Genomic DNA, 20,980 nt, shown 5'->3' with positions numbered 1-20,980 from the left:
GTAGCCAATGAGAAGAAGAGGTTGTGGTGAAGCATCTTTGTTTTTGGCCATACAATCCTCAAGGCTTTGGCTATAAATAGGAATGCTCCAAGCCATTGTAAGACACACCAATATTCTAGCCTTAGTGCACATTCTCTCTTCTTCTCTTGTTCTAATATTGTGAGGAATATTTTAGTGTTTAAGATATACTTGAGTGAGAGTGATATTGGGTGTACTTGGGTTTTGGGAAGTGAGTGAAACACTTTAGTGAACTTGTAATTCTCTTTTATCATAGTGATAATATCATTGTTAATCTTCAACCGTGAACGTAGACAAATTGCTGAACCACGTTAATTTCTCAGTGTCATTTTCTCTATTTATATTTTCTCCATATGTCTTCCGCTACAACAGTTATTAAGAATGTAAATCCACATTGTGATCATCATAGTTTTTACTCCCATGTGTTGATTTTGTGTGCTATGTCTATGGATAGATTGTGGCATACGCACTATAGATGTCTATTTGTTGGAATTTAAACTGGAAGATTTAATTGTTGTACACTTAAGTATCATATCTATATTGAAATTATTGGCTTTGATATTGGGAAACCCCTTGGTTCTTATTGCCTAATTTTATATTAGTTACATTTTAGTTTTAGATTTAGTTTGAACCCTAATTTTTTTGGAAAAATATACGAGAGAATCATTTTAGTAAAATTTTCATATTTCAAAGGAAAATTTATATAGACTATAATGTTGAATTTCGAGGTTAAATATAATACCTAGTTTTTCTATAGAGTTAATTTCAAATGTTTCCGTATATTGAACATGTCTTTCAAAAAACTTTAATTTTACATGACATAAGTTTTACTTTCTTATACTTTTACCATATTTTCTAGGATTTTGAGTTTTATTTTCTAGTTGGAAAATTTCAGTATTACAATAACTTGCTAGGTTTAAGACAATTAGAGAATACAAAGTTAGTTTCCTTTTAAACTAACCCTCCAAATTGATATAATATTTTGCAACCACACTCAACGTTAGACCTACTTGTGCAAATGTACATGTTGAGAAAATTATATATATATATATATATATATATATATAATTTTCTCAACATGTACATTTGCACAAGTAGGTCTAACGTTGAGTGTGGTTGCAAAATATTATATCAATTTGGAGGGTTAGTTTAAAAGGAAACTAACTTTGTATTCTCTAATTGTCTTAAACCTAGCAAGTTATTGTAATACTGAAATTTTCCAACTAGAAAATAAAACTCAAAATCCTAGAAAATATGGTAAAAGTATAAGAAAGTAAAACTTATGTCATGTAAAATTAAAGTTTTTTGAAAGACATGTTCAATATACGGAAACATTTGAAATTAACTCTATAGAAAAACTAGGTATTATATTTAACCTCGAAATTCAACATTATAGTCTATATAAATTTTCCTTTGAAATATGAAAATTTTACTAAAATGATTCTCTCGTATATTTTTCCAAAAAAATTAGGGTTCAAACTAAATCTAAAACTAAAATGTAACTAATATAAAATTAGGCAATAAGAACCAAGGGGTTTCCCAATATCAAAGCCAATAATTTCAATATAGATATGATACTTAAGTGTACAACAATTAAATCTTCCAGTTTAAATTCCAACAAATAGACATCTATAGTGCGTATGCCACAATCTATCCATAGACATAGCACACAAAATCAACACATGGGAGTAAAAACTATGATGATCACAATGTGGATTTACATTCTTAATAACTGTTGTAGCGGAAGACATATGGAGAAAATATAAATAGAGAAAATGACACTGAGAAATTAACGTGGTTCAGCAATTTGTCTACGTTCACGGTTGAAGATTAACAATGATATTATCACTATGATAAAAGAGAATTACAAGTTCACTCAAGTGTTTCACTCACTTCCCAAAACCCAAGTACACCCAATATCACTCTCTCACAAGTATATCTTAAACACTAAAATATTCCTCACAGTATTAGAACAAGAGAAGAAGAGAGAATAGCTAGAATATTGGTGTGTCTTACAATGGCTTAGTGCATTCCTATTTATAGCCAAAGCCTTGAGGATTGTATGGCAAAAAACAAAGATGTTTCACCACAACCTCTTCTTCTCATTGGCTACAAAAAAGGTTCCACTATAGCCACTCATTTTACTTGGCCACATCATTCTCTTTTTCTTTTAAGCCAATATATAATAAATAATATAGTATATTTTTGTAGGGATTGTGTCAATGTCTGTGGACATGAATGACAAGAAATTAACCTTAATTGGGGACATTGATCCAATACATGTTGTAGAGAAGCTAAGAAAGTTGTGTCGTACTGAAATAATTTCAGTTGTACCAGCCAAAGAGGAGAAGAAGAAGAATGAAGAATCTAAGCCAAATAATAAAAGTTCAACAAAAGTATCTGAGTCTCTTAAGCTTTTTGAAGCATACCCTCTTTGTTATGAGATGAGACCACCTCATTACAATCAATATCACTATGTTACAAGTGTGCAAGAGGATCCTTTTGGCTGTGTCATCTTATAAATTTCATAATACTATGGGGTTTTGGTTAAAATAATCATTGCCAATTTTCTGTTTTTGTTTTGTTTTGTATCATCATTATGATTGAGGGATGAAGTGTGTCCAAGAAAAATGATGTGCTCCACAAGAGTGGTTTTGGTGTAATGTTGAATTAGACATTGTTTTTAAGTTTATGCAAAATTTTGACGGAATAGTAGATCTAAAGTAAAAACTAATAAAAAAGAGTAAATTATACTGACACCTCCTGAGTTTTAGTGAAATTATACAAACTATCTCTCACTTTTTTATACCTACACAAACATCCCATAATTTTTATACTTTCATTACACTAATCACCACTGTATAATAAATAAGTGTAACTTTTAGACAAAAAATGTGATAAATACAATTAAGTTCAACAAAACATGATATATTGTGGAGACAAGTCCAAATAATATATGAGTCAATATTTCTTTATTATTTTTGGTTCGTTACATTATATTATAAGAGTCATTTAAACAATATTTCTTTAGAAACGTTGATGCATTATGTAACCAAAAATAATAAAGATATATTGATTTGTATATTATTTGGACTTGTCTACACAATATATCATGTTTTGTTTAACTTAATTGCATTTATCAAATTTTTTGTTTAAAAGATTACACTTATTTCTTATGCAGGGGTAGTCAATGTAACGAAAGTATAAAAACTAAGGAAGGTTTGTGTAAATGTAGAAAAGTGAAGGATAATTTATATAATTTCACTAAAACTCAAAGAGTGTCAATGTAGTAATTTACTCAATAAGAAAATGTTTTACATAGGTTCTCTCAATTAGTTTTATGTACAGTTTAAAATGCCAGCTTAACAAATAATAAAGTAATTTCTTTTGGTAATTGTTTATAGCTAGCAAGATTCTCTGCCCCCACATGGTTACTACTAGTAATCAATAAGAATTTATTTTCCCAAACATTAATGAGGTTGAAACAAAATTTAAAAAGTTATAATGAATGCTTAATTTTTTTATTTGACATCACATTTTTATTGGTGTGAGATATGATTTATGATATCTTTTGGGACAATAGATTTTTGTGGGTGAGTATCCTCTTTAGGGAGAAACAATGGTGATTATCCTGTAGAAATTATATATCTCATACGAGTTAGGATCCTCTTCATTAATGGAGAGACAAATGCTTTAAAAATAAAAGGAAATACAATTTTCAATAACACATCTAACCTTTTAATTATAATAAATTACATTTTTATCACTACAAACAACAAGTATAAAAACATGCATTTTGCAGGATCCTTATTTATCTGGTACACACCATGAGTCTTGTACTATCTACATTTTACTTCCCATCACTTACCTCATGATTATGAATTCTCTTTATTAAATGAGAAGCAAATACTATAAAAACAAAGGAAAAAATATTATGGAAAGATATTTTTGTCTTTTTATATATAATAAAATAATATTTTTATTATTAAAAACATGATAAAAACAAGTATTTATTTTTCGATTAATGAAGATAATTCTTACCTACTAGTAATCAATTATAAAATAACATGTCTGACATTTTCCCAACTTAACACTTAAAAATGTTAACACCATCGGTTATCCACCTTTTCCATTCACACACTCCTAACCTTGGCTTCCAACCTCCCCTAATAAATTTTACCTCTCTTCCTTTACTCAATATTGCAAGTTCTCAATTAAGTTTGTGACTTTTCATTTTGAAGATAACATGTCAAGACATCAAATTTTACATATCACTTTTTTGGAGAAACCACTTTACACTTTTAGAGTTACAAAGAGAAGATATGATCTGATAATGAATAATAATGTAAGTAAACCACAATACATCAATTGCTCCTTGAAATAATTGAGAAATGAGACTAAAAGCCTAAGATATGAAATGGAATTAAAATACACAGTGCAAGACAAATTGTAACTTTTAATTTGGAGTAGATTACATTGAGACCGTCTGATAATGAATAATAATGTAAGTAAACCACAATACATCAATTGCTCCTTAAAATAATTGATAAAGGAGACTAAAAGCCTAAGATATGAAATGGAATTAAAATACACAGTCCAAGACAAATTGTAACTTTTAATTTGGAGTAGATTACACTGAGACCGTCTGAGTTTTAGCGAAATTACACAAACCACCTCTTAGTTATTTACACATACACAAACCCCTTATTTTTTATACTTTCATTACATTGATCACCCTTGTATGAGAAATAAGCGTAATCTTTTAAACAAAAATGTGATAAATGCAATTAAGTTAAACAAAATATAATATATTATGGATACAAGTCCAAATAATATACAAATCAATGTATCCTTACCATTTTTTGTTAGAGAATGCATCAAAAATTCTAAAGATATATTGTTTAAATCACTCTTGTAATATATCATAACGAACCAAAAATAATAAAGATACATTGTTTTGTATATTATTTAGACTTGTCTCTATAATATATCATGTTTTGTTTAACTTAATTACATTTATCACATTTTTTGTTTAAGATATTACACTTATTTCTCATGTAGGGGTGATCAATGTAATGTAGGGGTGATAAATATAATGAAAGTATAAAAAATATTGGATTTGTATAGGTGTAAAAAAGTGAGGGATGATTCGTGTAATTTAAATAAAACTTAGGGAGTGTGACTCTAATTTACTCTTTAATTTGCCATAAGGCCATAACTACAACGGCACCTCTAAAAAGCTCCCACCAATTGCTTTAGCCAACACAATTAAAAAAAATACCATTATCCATTCCGAGGAGCAAGTGCAATTCAACGAAACACAATTGAGGAAAATTGTTTATGCGGAAAGGAAAGTGAAAACATGTTCAAATGCCAATTTATTATTCACTACCTATACCAATGGTACCATTTCGATTGACAAAATTATTCATAATCCACAATTCATTCATATTCATCCATTAGATTAATGGATTTAAATGGATATAATCCAATGGATAATATTGATAATGGATGAATTCAAATTCATCTGTTATATTCAATGGATATATCTATTTGAATGAATATCCAATCCGTCCAAAAAAACCAAAATTCAAAATGATTTTCTTTCCTTTGAAATTTCATTTAATATTTAAGAAAACTAAATTCAAACAAATTCATCTATGATTTTCTCTCACTTTTAACATTTTATTAAATTGATGTCAACTATATGACATGTGTATGTAGTTAATATTAAAATTTTATTCTTAAGTACATAACATATATATATAAGTATGAGAAAAAATATATGCACTAATAAGAATATATAAGTTTTATACATTATGACTGCATGATTCACCATTTATATTTAATGACAATTGACTCTTAAAAAGTAACTCAAATGAATGGTATATGATGTAATGATTATGTATATATTTTTACACTCATAATGCATAGATATTACACTCTATAAGTATTTTTAAATTTTTTACATGTAGAACCATAAACATCACATGCATGTAGAATATTGGAAGAAAATATTTTTCTATAAGAGTTCAAAAAATCAATTTTTAAAAGTGTTTTATAAATGTTATTCTAAAAGGTGGCTAGTTTAAAAAAATATTTAGTTGAGATTATAATTTTTAAAATGGTGATTTTCTTCAATAATATTTTTAGTACGAATAATAAAAATGAATTGGATTGGATATATATCCATGCAAATGGAGTCATTGATGAATTGGAATTCATTGAATATGGATGGATTGGATAACTTAAAATATATTTTAAATGGATTTATATGGATTGATAGATGACTTTTCATCTATCCATTAACGTCCAAATTCAAATCCATCAAAATCCATCTATTTACCCCTCATGATAGTGTATATAAGTTCCTTCCATTCTGAATATCCTATCATTCTAACCATTTTTACATTAATAATAATGAGAACAACAACAGTTACAATGATGATAATAATGTACACTAAAACAATAACAATTGTTGTTATTTTCATTAATAAAAAGTCAAGGAAATGAATTCTGTTTTTTTAGTTATGCAAACTTTTGAACCATCTCCTCTCACTACTTATGAGCAGTGTTATAAAACTTTCTAACTATGAACCGACCATCTAACCAGTTTGAAACTCTCATCTAATTGGTTTTGCATTAAATCGGGTTGACTCGGTCAGTTTAAGCCTAAAACTAGTGACTCGGGTGGTCGGACTGATTGAACCAGCCGAGTCAATCAAATTTTTTTTTTAAAACAACCAAATTGATGTCGTTTTTCGGTGAAAAACAAGTATTTTTAACTTATTTTGTACTTTTACATTATAACAAAATTTTCGTTGTTTAATTAAATTTTAAACTTATTGTACGTTTTTGTTGTAGTTAAAACATAGTTCATATGTTGTTTGATGATGTTATCAACTTGTGTCATTTTATACTAGTAAAATGTTCTTTTTTTGTTGTTTAATTAGACATGATAATATTTTTAAAATTTGAGTATACCATTATTAAATATTGTTACTTAATATTATAAATTTTTTGGAATTTTAACCGAGTTAATTGGTCTAAGCATTGACCCATTTGTTAAACCAGTGACTCATTGACTTAGTACCCTGACCAAATCATTGACCGATGACACTGAGTATAATTTTAAGCTATTATAGTTTTAATACCATAAAATTTCCATGCATGTGATTTTATTCGATTTAAATATAATGGATGGTTAGTCATAAACATTATTGGTAATCTGAGTCATTCCTAAGAGGAAACTAAGACCTCATTTTTGCTACAATCAGTTCCTCCCTCTAGCAGCAGCATAATCATATAAAATTGTAATGTGAGCAATTCATCACAATTGCACCAATTTGGTCAATTTTATAGGTGTAATGTCCTGAAAATCGATTATGCTGCATGTGATGTGATGGTTTATAATTTAAATGATGTCAATTTTGGTCATTTTTTCAAGGAAATCACGATGTATCACAATCATGTTAACGTTTTTAGTGTTAAAATTGAGGGCGAAAGGACAACTAAAAAGTCGTGACAAATTGCTCAAAATAAAAAAATTATAGATGTAATAGTGAAAAGCCAACCAACGCAGATTGTTATACAAGTACATCAATAACTATTATTAATTAGGATAATGCTAAATCTATACCACCTTTTTAAATATAGAAAGATTTAGTGTAAAGAGATGTATAAAAAGTGTAAGAATATCATTATTGGTATTATTATGAAGAATGTATCTTTTCCATTTTCCTATCTATCATATAATTCAAATTATTAAAAGAAGTAGTACAAAGAGAATACTAAAAATGATGCAATATGGTAATTATACTTACTCATAATCCAAACACTGAATATATATCATATGTGCATATGCACGCCCCCATAATGTTTACTCATATAATATAACTATGCCCTTCAAAAAAATTCTTTATTTTCTTTCCATTATACCCCTGCCCATTCATCATTCATCTAAAAAAATACCAATAAAGAACATAATTAGAATTTTACACCTAAATGAGATTAAACCAATCTCTCAAATATAATTTCTATGATAAGTTGATAATGCAACCATCAGAACTTTGAATAAATTATAGATCAAGACCAAAAAACAATTAAGTATAATCCAAATCAACCATTACTCTCCCCTACCACCATTTTCGTTCCTTGTAATCCAAGACTTAACAAATGACACAGCCATTAGGGTGATCTTCTATGATTTTGTAATAGTAACATGGATATGGACATAGACATGGTGTTCCACTCTGATTAACAAGACCAGTTAAATGGTTCTTTTCCCCTTTCTTCTTCTCTTTGGCTGGTCCAACAGAATCTATTTCAACATAGCAAAATTTCTTTAGCTTATTCACTACTTTAACAGGGTCCATATCTCCAATTACAGTGATTTTTTGGTCCTTCCTATCCACTAAGAGTGATTCAACCCCTGAAAATATCACCATAGTCATTCAATATCAAATACTATAAGATTTTAACTAGGCATAAAAAACAGAAAATGTACAAGAAAAAAAATGTATGTTGATCTTGAAATTAAAATTCCATACCTGAAAGGCCAGACACTGATTTCATGGCCTTTCTCTGAATTTTGTCATCATGGAGTTCCACTTTTAGGATTATTTTCTGTCACACAGAAAATTAGAATGTTGTTAATTAGCACCAATCATTCTAAGCATGAAAATGCTAAAACCAATCTACAATAGAACATTAAATGAAAAATATAATAAAAAACAGATAAAGAGCATGGCTAGGTTGAAATCCAAATGCACTAATAATTGATCTCAAACTTTGAATTGTTTTTTATGACATGAAAGATCACCTTCATATTGGTTATGAGGAAGCTTGAGAGAGGAATCAAAGGTTTTGATGGAAATGATGAAGTGGTGAAAGACAGGCTTAGAGTTAAGGTATTTATAGTAGGGGAGGTTAATAACAACACATGACACTGTCAACAAAAGTGAAATAAAAAAATGTTGTGTTTCTTTCTTCAATACAACTTTCTAGTATTTATTTTATTTTTAAGCAAATAATTAGATGAGTTTAAGGTTTTTGATTTCTGCCATTTTTTGTTTCTTTAAATTGTTAAAGTTTAATTAATAAAGGTAATTTAGAAAAATAAAAAGTGAATATCAAAGTGAGAAATTTTTTTATAATAAATATAGATGACTGTATATCTATATGTAATTTTAAATTGATAACATCATTTGAATGCTTTCCTTAATAAAAATTTTATACTCCTGAACTATAACATGTTGAAGAAGAAAATGTTGTTATAAAGCCTATTATGAAGTGGAGAACTATTATGATATATTAGTATTCATTTTAGAGACATAGAGAGTAATTGCAGGAGAGAGGTTTTCTTTCAGACTTGGTTGGTGTGGCTTTCATCATGAGTTTGCTCCTATTCTTTGTTTTTTGTGTTTCAGATTTTCACTTCCATGATACATACACCTAAAATAATCTTAACATAACTCTTAGTTTTTACTAATCATTTTTTAACTTTAACCATATATATCTTCTGTCATATAAATTGTAGTATGTTACTTGTTGTGATTAGTCAAGAAAATATTTAATATAATTTTTTTAATTTAAATATATATTTTTCAACCAATCATAATAAGTAATACATAGAACGTCACAAATTTTGAGAAGGAATATGCTGCCAAAATGGATCAATTGCCCATACTCTAATCCCATTTTTAGTTATGTCATTATTTTAATCCTTGTGCTAGTGACATATGACAACAACATTTGATAAGTATTATTATTCAGCTATTTGCATTCCCAAATACCCATTCATATTCCTTGTTGATTAATAATGATTTTGTAAAATTAAAAAGCTTAAAATGAGGTTGGTGACAATGCAGTGTGATACTATGAATAGATAATTTAGATTGTAAATATCTTCTTGCACATTTAATTTTCTTATAATATTGTTCAATCTTAATTAAGTGTCAAATATTAATTCATATGAGCCTCAATGACATTAAGTGGAGACCTTTTTCTATTTATATGGTTGTAGTGACATTAAATTGAAAATGATTCTTAGGAATTTCACATTAAATAAATATCAAACTCAATATAATACTTAAGTTATAAGACTCTTCTATCTAATAAATTTTTCTACGCAATAATGTAGGAGATATATACGTGAAAAAATCTAAATGGAATTTAAATCATTTAATTATGAAGAATGCAATATTAGATCTAGATAATAGGAATGGAGGATTGCTTCATCAAATAAAATGTTAATCCCAGCAATGTTAATCAAGTTTGACCACTTGAAGAAACCATGAACCACCATCAATTAAATATGTTGAGGTAATAATGAAATCATTCTTGATTTAATAAATTGCGTTTTAAGGTACTCAATAATTTAAAGGTAAATAATTTTTACCTTACCATTTTAAAGATATAATTTTCCTTCAAACTTTCATATGTACAATAAGTACTATTTGCTCTATCATCATTACAATCAATTCATTGGTATCATATATAACCAACCAATTGGTTTTATGGATTTCTAATATGCTTACACTATTAGGAAAAGGATTCAAACTACTTTATTAAACCCTCCAAATAAATCTGTATAAACCTACTATTAGTCCATTATTTATAATTCATTTTCAAATATTATTGACTCTTAAAATAATACAGATGAATAATAAATGATATACTGTATAAATCTTTACATATATTAAACTCATACAATTATTAAGTCATTTCTCCCAAAAGAGAAAGCGTTTCCCCTTTCATATAAATGCTCTAAGACACCCTTTTTCCTCTGGAGCTTGAAATGTATAATAATGGACATGCTTAGCTTTACGCCTTTACCAAATGCTTCTTTATATAATAATAAGAACCGCAAAATTTGAACTCTACACAACACAAACAAGCTCTAATTCTACATCATGGACTTATTTTCTCATAAACTGAAGGTGTCATGTGAAACAAAATATAAGTTTTTTATTATATCCTATTGAAATAGTGCACCATAGTTAAAGTATAATTTCAATAACTCAAATTTTTTTGATTATTACCTTTTGAATAAAACATGATAATTTTGCATGAATTTTACCCAAGTACCAACAAAGTCTAATATCAAACAATACACCTCAAACTCATGTACAACATAATATACCCCACCAAGTGGCTTAGGGAATTACATGGAAAAACAAAGGAAAAAATGAGATGATGCAACATTTTTATCTTTTAGATATATTATGATGACACTTTTATCCTTAAAGACGCAAATAAAATACATAATTGTCTCGCCAGTAATGAGAGGAGATTTTCCCCAACATTTCTGTCTGCATTTGTTTTTCAACTGAAGTTTCTGGTATTAAAATATTTAGCAGATAACACAGCCATTAGGATCCTCTTCCACACTTGTAACATAGTGATACTGATTATTATATTGTAGTGTTCTAGTATGATAATTAAGAGGATATGCTTCATAAAGCTTGACATGTTCTGCCACTTTTGTTGAATCTTTCTTCCCATCTGACTTATTAGATTCTTCTTTCTTTTCCTCTTTTGCAGGTCCAACAGAAAATATTTCAGTATGACACCATTTCCTTAGCTTTCCTACTACATGTACTGGATCAACGTCTCCTATTAAGGTCAATTTTTTGTCTTTCATATTCACAGACACTGACTCAACCCCTGCAAAAATTATAACAAATATATTTCAGTGTAGAATTAATGAATCCTTGAGATTAAGTGAAGCTATTCTACTAAGAGGAAACAACTTTTTTTTAAATCAATTTTGCTAGTCAGTAATGAAACATAAGCTATTCTACTTGTTGGACCAGACTGCGACCGGAGAGCCTCTATTGTTACATGGGTATGAGAAAAGTGAAGAGTCACAAGTGAAACAGCACGTCTTGAACCAAAACTTTAAGGCATTAGTTTTTATGGGTCTTTCCTTCTTATAAACTATTTCACTCATTTTCACGCATATCTAATGTGAGACTTCACACTTGAATAAACCCAAAACTACTAAAAGGTTACTTGGAAGAAGAGTAAGATTGTTGTTTAATAACTATGAGATTATATATTCAAAAGTTTGAATCCTAAACCTTAAACAATTTCTCCTCTTGTGAGATAAGACTGCGTACATCTCTACCCTCCTCGTACCTGCTAAGGGGAGGAAGATTAAGAAGTTGAAATTTAATACCTGAAATGCCAGAAACGGTCTTCATAGCTTTTTGCTTGATTCTGTCATCATATAAGTCCACACTCAACACTACTTTCTGTTACACAACAAATCAAAGAGCTTTTAGCACTTGACCCAACAATTAATTACTTAGTCTACAATACATAAGAAAATAAACAAAGCAAATTCCATTTTGGAAAGTGAACAAAAGATTGTAGATTTCAGACTTTGCATATCAAAAGAGTGGTACTCCAATTTTTTTTCGTACACCAAAGGTATCCTCTCAATAGGTAAGTAAGGAACTATAGAGTATATTTCAATGTTCTAACCTTCATTGGTGTTGAAAATGAAACTTCTGGCAGGCAATAATTGTTAGCGGTAATTGCAAAAGGAAAGCTAAGAGGAGAGAAAGGGCTATAAAGAGAAAACACTAGGGGGAAAGTGTAGGATATGTGTATTTTTTTCCCTTCTCAAACTTGGAATGAAGTGAAGCTAAGTTTTATTGGGAAGATTTTATAGTAGAAGGTGGTAGAAGACAAATCAACATAAGTCAAAGCAAAATGTGTAGTGTTCTTGGTTCGTGGATGGATCCAAAGAAAATGAATGATGATTAGTTGGGTAGTTTCAAGGAGGTTTCGTTTCCCTTAAAAGAAAGTGTGCTTTTAGTTGGTACTTGGTTGTATTTGTTTCGCTGGCATTTTTGTGTCCAATCAAAATAATCATGTATCTCAAAGAAGGAAAATAAGGAAAATTTAAAAAAAATTGTAAAAATTACATAAAAAATAAAAAACAAATAAAACTAAAAAAAATCTTATTTCATATTCTTAAATTTATACAATTAAATTATTACAGTAAAATTAGAAAGAATTTTGAAAAAAATATAAATGTAAGATTTTAACATATACATAAATGGTCCACTAGAGAAGAAAGCTTGTGGACAAACAACGTGATGGGTGAGTGAAACATGTTAGGTAGTTTTTATCTCTCGCCTGATAGCTAGGTGGATAGGCCTATGAGCTTAGCTTATATTGTATTATTCATTCTATCTATTTCAACGATTATCATATAGTCTTTCTGGGTAAAAAATAAAAGTTAAGATTCAATATAAGTTGAAAAATAAATAAGAGATACAAATAATTTGATTGTGTGGAAACAGTTGTTATTTGTTAAACATGGGAATATGGGATATGCAAATAACAATGTTATTTCTGAATCTTATCAAAAGTGTGTGGTTTTTATTTTTTTGTTATTGGACATGTCACGTTAATGTGTTTAGAAGATTGTTTTTCTCATTGATATTGGGCTTGCAACGTTGGTTAACTAACACACACAACACGAGTTTTTATTTTTCTAATGTGTTTGGGGTTTTCACATTGGTATTGGACTTATTGCATTGGATAACACGTGCTAGTCTTTATTTTCTATCCTTTGGGCCTATTCTGTTGGTTAACATGTTTGTGAGTTTTCTCATTGTTATCGGGCTTGCTGAGTTGGTTAATATATGTAAGAATTTAGTTTTCTCATTCGTGTCGAGCCCGTTAACCCACATGATGAATTTTTTTTCCAAGCCTAATATCTATGTAGGGTCGGTATAAATATTTACATATAATTATTACATTATCCATTATTTATCTAAATTACTTTTTTGAAGATTAAATAATAATTAAATATAAATGATATATAATATAAAAACAATATATAAAATTTATTTAGATACTGCTAGTTCATATATTTTTTCCTGGAACCGTGATGTTAGTTAACATCTTGAGGAGTTTTCTAACATATTGGCTCTCTAAAAAGTCCTATTGGATAACACATGTAAGAGTTTTTATTTTATGTAATTAGAACACGGTGTTAATGTGTGGGTTTTTTTTGGGTTATGCTTTGTCACGTTGAATAGTGACAAAGCATTTATAGACTATGTTACATGTGGTGGCATGACTTATTATTAGGTAAACACATTTAAAAGGGTTATATGTCAATATCTATCTTTTTCCTTTAAAAAAAGAAATGCAAGATTACAAACGCAAACCATTGATGCTATATTCAGCCCCTTATATAGTTTTAGGATTTTCTTCAATAATATGCCTTGATTTGAGTTTTGTAAATACAAACAACCTTTCAAAATTCTATCTTGATGCTAACCCCTGGCCTTTTTTATCTACCCACCACTAACTAAGTCTCACATACTCTTCTCTTCAATTGGAGATGCCCCACTCCAATAGAGTCTCTTTTTCTTTTACAAGAAACCAATATGTTGTAACAAACTTCAAACCTGAAGTTTTGCATAAAACAACTAGAGTCAAGACTTAAAAAAATACAGAATCTCATGATGTATCAATCATAATCAGAAATTAAGAGATTACAAAAAATTAATTGAGAAAGTGAAGTTTCACACAAATATCAAAAATAGCTGTGTTTTATCTCAATTAATGATTTAGAACAGTCTAATATCATAGTATTTAAGTAATATTGATCAATTCATAATCAATTAAAACCTCATTTAATCAATTAATGAAATTAAAATTGTCTTTCTCAATAGTATTGCACCCAAATAATTGATGTTTAATTAATTAACTGACATAAATATACTTAATCGATTAATCAACAATATAGAAATACAGAAGGAATAGCAACGATGAAAATTACATGAGATATTTTTAACATAAAATATCATAAAATAATAAACCACTTATCGCGTGTACAAATATCCTCTTGTGTAGAAATATCATAATAAACACACGCTTCAATCTCTTTCTCTCTCTCAAAATATCGTAACTGGAAAATGGTATCAACAAACCCGGACCCGAAACCCGAGGGCTTCTACTTGGATCCCAATGGCATGACCCGAACGGGTCTCAACCCCTTCGCCTCCGTCACCACCGCTGCGTCACCGGTTGATTCCGCCGCGGTTTTGTCGGAGGACGCTGCTAAGAAAATCCGGAAGCCATACACTATCACTAAGTCAAGGGAGAATTGGACCGAACCAGAACATGACAAGTTCCTTGAAGCTCTTCAGCTGTAAACTTTCTTTCTTTCTTTAGTTATCGTTTCTTAATTTAGTGAATGAATTTTAGGGTTCAGCTGAGAAAATGATTAGTTTTTTACACGTTTGTGTTCAGTGATGGTTCTGAGTGAGTGGTATGTCCAGAATTGTATGTAAAGGTGTAGAATTTAGGGTTTTGGATCGGTTTGGTGGGGTTAGGAATGAGCATTTTTTTTTTAAAATTTTTGTATGATTATTTAGATGTTAAAATGCTTGAATTGTTCTAGATATGATGGAATGAAATGGAATCATGTTTCATCGAATGCCTCAATGTTACTTCTACCAATTTGTTTGGGTATTGAATGGAATGAGATTGAACCTACTAAGTATTAACTTTGTTTCATTATAAAATATCTAAACAATGATATGATAACTTTGTTCCACTCCATTCCACTCATCGTTAGAATTACAACCATAGTGGTCTTTGTGCCGAGTTAGCACAATGAAACAGTCCATTTTCCATGGAGACTGGCTGTATTGTTGAATGTCGTATATTAATCTGCTTCCCTATTGCATCAAAGGCATGTTTAGTTTGATCATCTCAACAAAGTTGTGTAGCCTCTTTCAATATCAGGCATAGAATTTCCCTTGAAACGTCAGAGTACCCGAGAGATGACTTAAACACAATTAGGCAAATATTAATCCCATAACAAAATCAAAGACAACGGGTCCCCTTCAAAATACAGGCATTTCTGTTTAGATAATTGACTTTTGTTACTCTACAAAGTGTTTGTTTTTCCCCTTTGTTGGTCTATTTGTCATTATATCAGCATTACATTCTCTTGTTCCTTTCTTTCTGTACACAGGTTTGATCGTGACTGGAAAAAGATTGAAGCATTTGTTGGATCAAAGACAGCAATACAGGTAACTTCGAAGGGGAAAATCCTTTCATTGCAAGAAATGCATCACTGTCTTCAATACTCTTTTTGTTTTGAGTCTATGCTTTTCATTCTAATTTTGGCCTTTAATTTAACTATTCATTTTTTCAATTTCTTTTCAAATATGTGTTTCTGTACTTGGTAATTAGTATTTTGGGAGGGAAGTCAACAATAGAGCCATGGCAAGAAAAAAAGTATTCACTGGTAGATATCAGTTCCTGGTGATCCGTCATGTTCCATGTGAAGGTTAAAAATACATTGGTGGAAGAAAATCCATTTTGTCAGGATGTTGTTTATTGGTTAAGACAGAAAATTAGTTGGTGGAAGAAAATGCTTTACTGTAGTCAGCATGATGCAATATATAAATTTCTGGAAATATATTAGATAATACTTTTTTCTGTTGATTGGTGTTGACTGTCTGCAGCAGTGTTGTGAAACCCGAGCCGGACGTCAAACCGGCAGAGGTCCCGTATTAGGTTTAACCGGTTTAAACGGTTAAACCGTCCGGTCTGACCGGGTGATTTCGTACATAATTAATAATTTTTATTTATAAATATATAGTTATATATAAATGTAAAACTTTATATAATTAATAATTATGTATAATTATATGAAATAATACCTCTTTATCTTTTTTTGGACCGTACTAAAACAAAATATTAGAACATTGTCCCATTTTTTTTTATTTTTAAGTGAGCCGTCCGGTTTACTTCCCGGGTTAATCCGGTTTAACCGGGTTTAACATGGTCGGACCGGATTTTTTCCGGTTCAAAGCGGTCCAACTCTCATTCGGTTAAGACGGCAAACCAGAGCCGTTTTCAAGTCCGGTCAGCGGTCAGACCGGTCGGACCGTCCGGTCCGGTCCGGTTCCAACAACACTGGTCTGCAGCCTAGTTGCTTGAAAGTTATTAATGTAAAGGAATGCTTATGAATTATTGGAGCTTTCATTATTTTTTAATGGATTTCAATTTAATATGGACCTTTGCCTAAAGAATGATTTGTGCTGAATTTGTAGATACGTAGCCATGCACAGAAATATTTTTTAAAAGTTCAGAAGAGTGGGACGAATGAACATCTTCCCCCACCCAGACCTAAGAGAAAAGCTGCCCATCCGTATCCTCAGAAAGCTTCAAAAAATGGTCATCAGCTTTTACCATTTTTTCCTGTGACACAATTTAAGTGCAGTTGTATCTACTATCTAACAATTTGTAATTGATATTTGTGACAGCTCCTGTACTCTTACAAGTATCAGGACCTTTTGAGTCTCCATCGGCTTTGCTTGAGCCTGGATATATCCGGAAGCATGACTCCCCGTCCCCAGCAATGCTTAAAACACCTATTACGAACACTGTGGTGCCTTCCAGGTCAAACACCACCTTGCAAGCAACTAATCTATCACATGGTATTAGATGCTACAAATTTTCTGTGCCTTAAGTTTTGCTTATATAACCCTGGAATTTAATTCATGAAAATAGCTGCCATATTCTGTCGAAGATACTTGTCATCGAAAAAAAAGTAACTAACTGATTTCTTGTGTTTGCAATATCATGTGTTTTGCAGTGCCCAAAGTGAATAATTCTTGCAGTAGCAGTGAGAGCACTCTTGGAGTGAGGCCGGTTGGTGAGTTTAATGGTCAAGGAAATAATAGCCATTCATTGAGAGGTAAGGCTTTAGTGGTTTTCCTTTATAATCAGTTGTTATAAACACATTTTGTCCTGATAGAGGCCTATGTTTTATATTTCACTGTATGTATAGTTGCTTTAAAGCATTTTTGTATCCACTCTCCAAAAACAAAATTGTATGGGGTTAGGGATGACTTTGGAGTATGTCTTGATTTTCAATCAATTTCTTGGAGATGGATATTGATAATCATTGTCTTGAACCAAAATTTTCACCTGCGCTGTGATTTAACTGCAAGGTTGATGTATGTTCACAGACATCTGAAAAATATATGTAGTTTTATTTGAATTTGATGGCACTCCTCAAGTAATGCTAAAATATACTACATATCTCTAGGATTTTCTTAATGGTACCTTAGCTTTGATGCAATCCTGTATCTGGAGCATGTTGTCATCATAGTTCATTTATCATATGGAAGTGATAGTCTGGTGTCTTTACTTTAATTATATGATCATATCTTGAAAACTGTTTTAGTAGTTGTACAAAAATACAAATATACAAACTCCCACTTTGACTTGGCCCTCATGCATACTCCATTTTGAAAATTCCTTGTGTATATTCCTTAGTTCCTTTTTTTGGTCATGCGAGTTTCTCTTCTTTTATATTGTTAACTCTTTAATATTTTGTTGTTCTCTCTATATTTTAATTAACATATTCATGATTCTTTTTAATGCAGTTCTTCCAGATTTTACTCATGTATACAGCTTCATTGGCAGTGTATTTGATCCAAATGCAACTGAGCATTTGCAGAAGCTAAAAAAGATGGACCGTATAGATGTTGAGACGGTATGCATGTGATCTGTCAGTTCAATATATGCTTTTCAGCTATTCTGAATTTTTTGTAGTTACATTTTAGCATACTATTTTTCCATATCTTTTAAGGCAACATAATTGCTACTCCTTAAGTTGAGTCAAGTCATGACATTAAAACTTTATTTGAATGTGGCTAACTATTGACTTGCAACTACTAGTTTCATTGTATATAATAATTGTTGCTGGGTTGCATCAGAGCACTTATGCATTTTATTGTTTCTATGTCCTCGGCTCTATTTAGGTGCTACTGTTGATGAGAAACCTGTCTATCAATTTAACTAGCCCAGATTTTGAGGATCATGTAAGTATTCATGCCACTGATCTTTAAGGTTGCTATATAAATCTAATATGTGAAGATGAGTACATGCCGTTACTGGACACACTAGAAGCACCATGCAAGACCGTTGTGATAAAATGTTATTTAACTGTCTTTTTCTTTTTATATTCTGATCCCCCCCTTTAGAGTAAAATTTGCAGGAGTGCTATAGCAAGACATCTTATCTTCTAAACTTCATATTTTTCTTCTCTCCCATTAATGAATCTCTTTTATCATCGGGTCAAAGAAAACAGAAGTGAAAAGTACAAAAAGCAAATTCTTGGTTGAAGTATTTTAATTTAGGAATAATTATTAATATTCATACAACTGATTAACCACCTTTGGACATGGTTGATTAGTTGAGTGGTTAATTGTTTTTATCTAAAAAATAAATGTTCGTAAAACCTATTTTTTATATCTTAAATCTGTTGTTTTAATCCCCAAGCTCCTTCCCCCTTTTTCCAATTGAAAAGAAGAAAGAAAGGTGCACCTTCCTTAACTATTAATTCCCAAATTATTCTTTAATTTGACTTTAAAATGGTTTTTCCTAATGTTAATGAGATAAGAAAATGTCAATTGATGTTAAATGTTTTTTCCAAGGAGAAAAGCAGTAGTTACTTACTTGTTATAGCTTTTTAGGGTACTAAAAGTTGTGTAGTTTTCACTGGACTGCCGTCTCTATAATTCATTCTACCATCTATAGCATTCTTGTTCATCTTGTCCCTGAGCTGGGTCCATCAATAAGCACAAAACTCCAAGGCTATTATCAATTATTCTTTAACTTAACGCATCTTTCACATTCATAGGTCCCAAATAATACTAAATTTTATATTTGATATTACGTATGAAGGTTTGGTTTTATTTATATTTATTGTATGATGAATGCATTCCTTCCTCTATCATTACCTGCTTAAAAAAGGGGTACGCATTATTTCATAAATTGAAAAACTTGTTACTAGTATGAATTGTGCAGTTAATTGGCTCAAAATACATCCAAATGCATGGTTGAGGAATGATAGTGAACTTCACATTTTTGTTGGTCAGTCTATTTATAATTGTGAATACTGTGAAATTCATGCAGAGAAAGCTGCTTTCATCATATGAGGTTGAATCGGAAACAGAAAGCTTTATGAATGCTGAAAGACCAGGGTCAGATGAGCAGTTGAAGAGTGTTATTTAGATGGAGTGGAGGCTAAAAATCTCTTCAATTTTTAGCTATTGCATGAAGCCAGTGTTTAATGATTACATGGTTAAGATGCCTTGAAAAGCTACCAAGTTGAGAGGTTCCCAGTAAGCCAATTATGATCTTTTAGTTTGTGATTATTGCTCATTATCTCAGCTAAGCAAGGCATTGATTCACTTCATTATTATGTCGTGTATAGGAAATATCTTGTAAAAGAAAAAATAATGTATGAATGTACAGTTTTTCCTAGTGCATGTTGGCTGTGTATAGTCGTATAGGTTTGTTTTATCGTTAGCACTTTATCCATCATTCATATGTATGTCATAGAAATCAATGATGTTTACTATATAAATGATGAATAATGTGCTAACAATGTAAAAAAAACCTTAATATCTCAGAGCATATCCTTTTTTTCTCTCTTAATAGTTAAACAAATCTCACATACTTGTAGTCCAGGCTATTCTATCCCTGTAAGCTTTATACTATCAATTATATTATTCCAGTGTGAGATTTTTTAGGCTGAATATGGAAATGAGTTATTAAAATTTAAAACTCTATTAAGATACCAAGTTTGATGCACACCAGAATTGGATTATTGTGCTTTTTGCCTTCTTCTTTTGGTCAAGAGTTCGTGTTTTGTTTTAACAGGTGAATCGTGATTAATTATAGTAATGATCTTGAGCTTTTGGCCCTGTTAAGTTGAAGACTGAACAGTTTCACAGTGATTTATCATCAATCAGAGGAAGTGTTCCCTTCCTCGGTTTGATCATTTGTAATTTGTAATGAAAGGGTGGCTGGTTCTATTTTTAGGACCAAAACATGGTTTTAGGATGTTAACTTAAACTGGAAAGCATAATGGTAAAACAGACCAATCCACCTTTTATGT

At 30.3% G+C, this 20,980-nt stretch overlaps 3 protein-coding genes across 4 annotated transcripts; 1 reads left to right on the top strand and 2 right to left on the bottom strand.

Moving 5' to 3' along the window:
- LOC109353079 (heavy metal-associated isoprenylated plant protein 39-like) lies at nt 8,000-8,894 on the bottom strand. The gene is made up of 3 exons (XM_019595261.1): nt 8,840-8,894; nt 8,568-8,643; nt 8,000-8,449 (listed from the first exon to the last, which is right to left on the bottom strand). Exons 1-3 carry the CDS (start codon nt 8,843-8,845, stop codon nt 8,187-8,189), a joined length of 345 nt encoding a protein of 114 aa, XP_019450806.1. The 5' UTR covers nt 8,846-8,894; the 3' UTR covers nt 8,000-8,186.
- On the bottom strand, nt 11,019-12,777 carry LOC109352737 (heavy metal-associated isoprenylated plant protein 39-like). The gene is made up of 4 exons (XM_019594926.1): nt 12,508-12,777; nt 12,200-12,275; nt 11,315-11,685; nt 11,019-11,170 (listed from the first exon to the last, which is right to left on the bottom strand). Exons 1-3 carry the CDS (start codon nt 12,511-12,513, stop codon nt 11,372-11,374), a joined length of 396 nt encoding a protein of 131 aa, XP_019450471.1. The 5' UTR covers nt 12,514-12,777; the 3' UTR covers nt 11,019-11,170; nt 11,315-11,371.
- On the top strand, nt 14,921-20,469 carry LOC109352254 (protein REVEILLE 6-like). Of its 2 annotated transcripts, none has more exons than XM_019594158.1 (8): nt 14,921-15,199; nt 16,031-16,088; nt 17,118-17,241; nt 17,355-17,504; nt 17,663-17,764; nt 18,459-18,568; nt 18,837-18,896; nt 19,993-20,469. In XM_019594158.1, exons 1-8 carry the CDS (start codon nt 14,964-14,966, stop codon nt 20,089-20,091), a joined length of 939 nt encoding a protein of 312 aa, XP_019449703.1. In that variant the 5' UTR covers nt 14,921-14,963; the 3' UTR covers nt 20,092-20,469. The 2 variants fall into 2 exon arrangements, with proteins under 2 accessions (XP_019449703.1, XP_019449701.1); XM_019594156.1 differs by having other exon boundaries at nt 17,331-17,504.

The sequence above is a fragment of the Lupinus angustifolius genome, chromosome LG07 (genome assembly GCF_001865875.1).
Source record: "Lupinus angustifolius cultivar Tanjil chromosome LG07, LupAngTanjil_v1.0, whole genome shotgun sequence".
Taxonomy (NCBI): Eukaryota; Viridiplantae; Streptophyta; class Magnoliopsida; order Fabales; family Fabaceae; genus Lupinus; species Lupinus angustifolius.
Note: the sequence above shows the minus strand (reverse complement) of the source record. Positions and strands in the feature narration are given on the sequence as shown.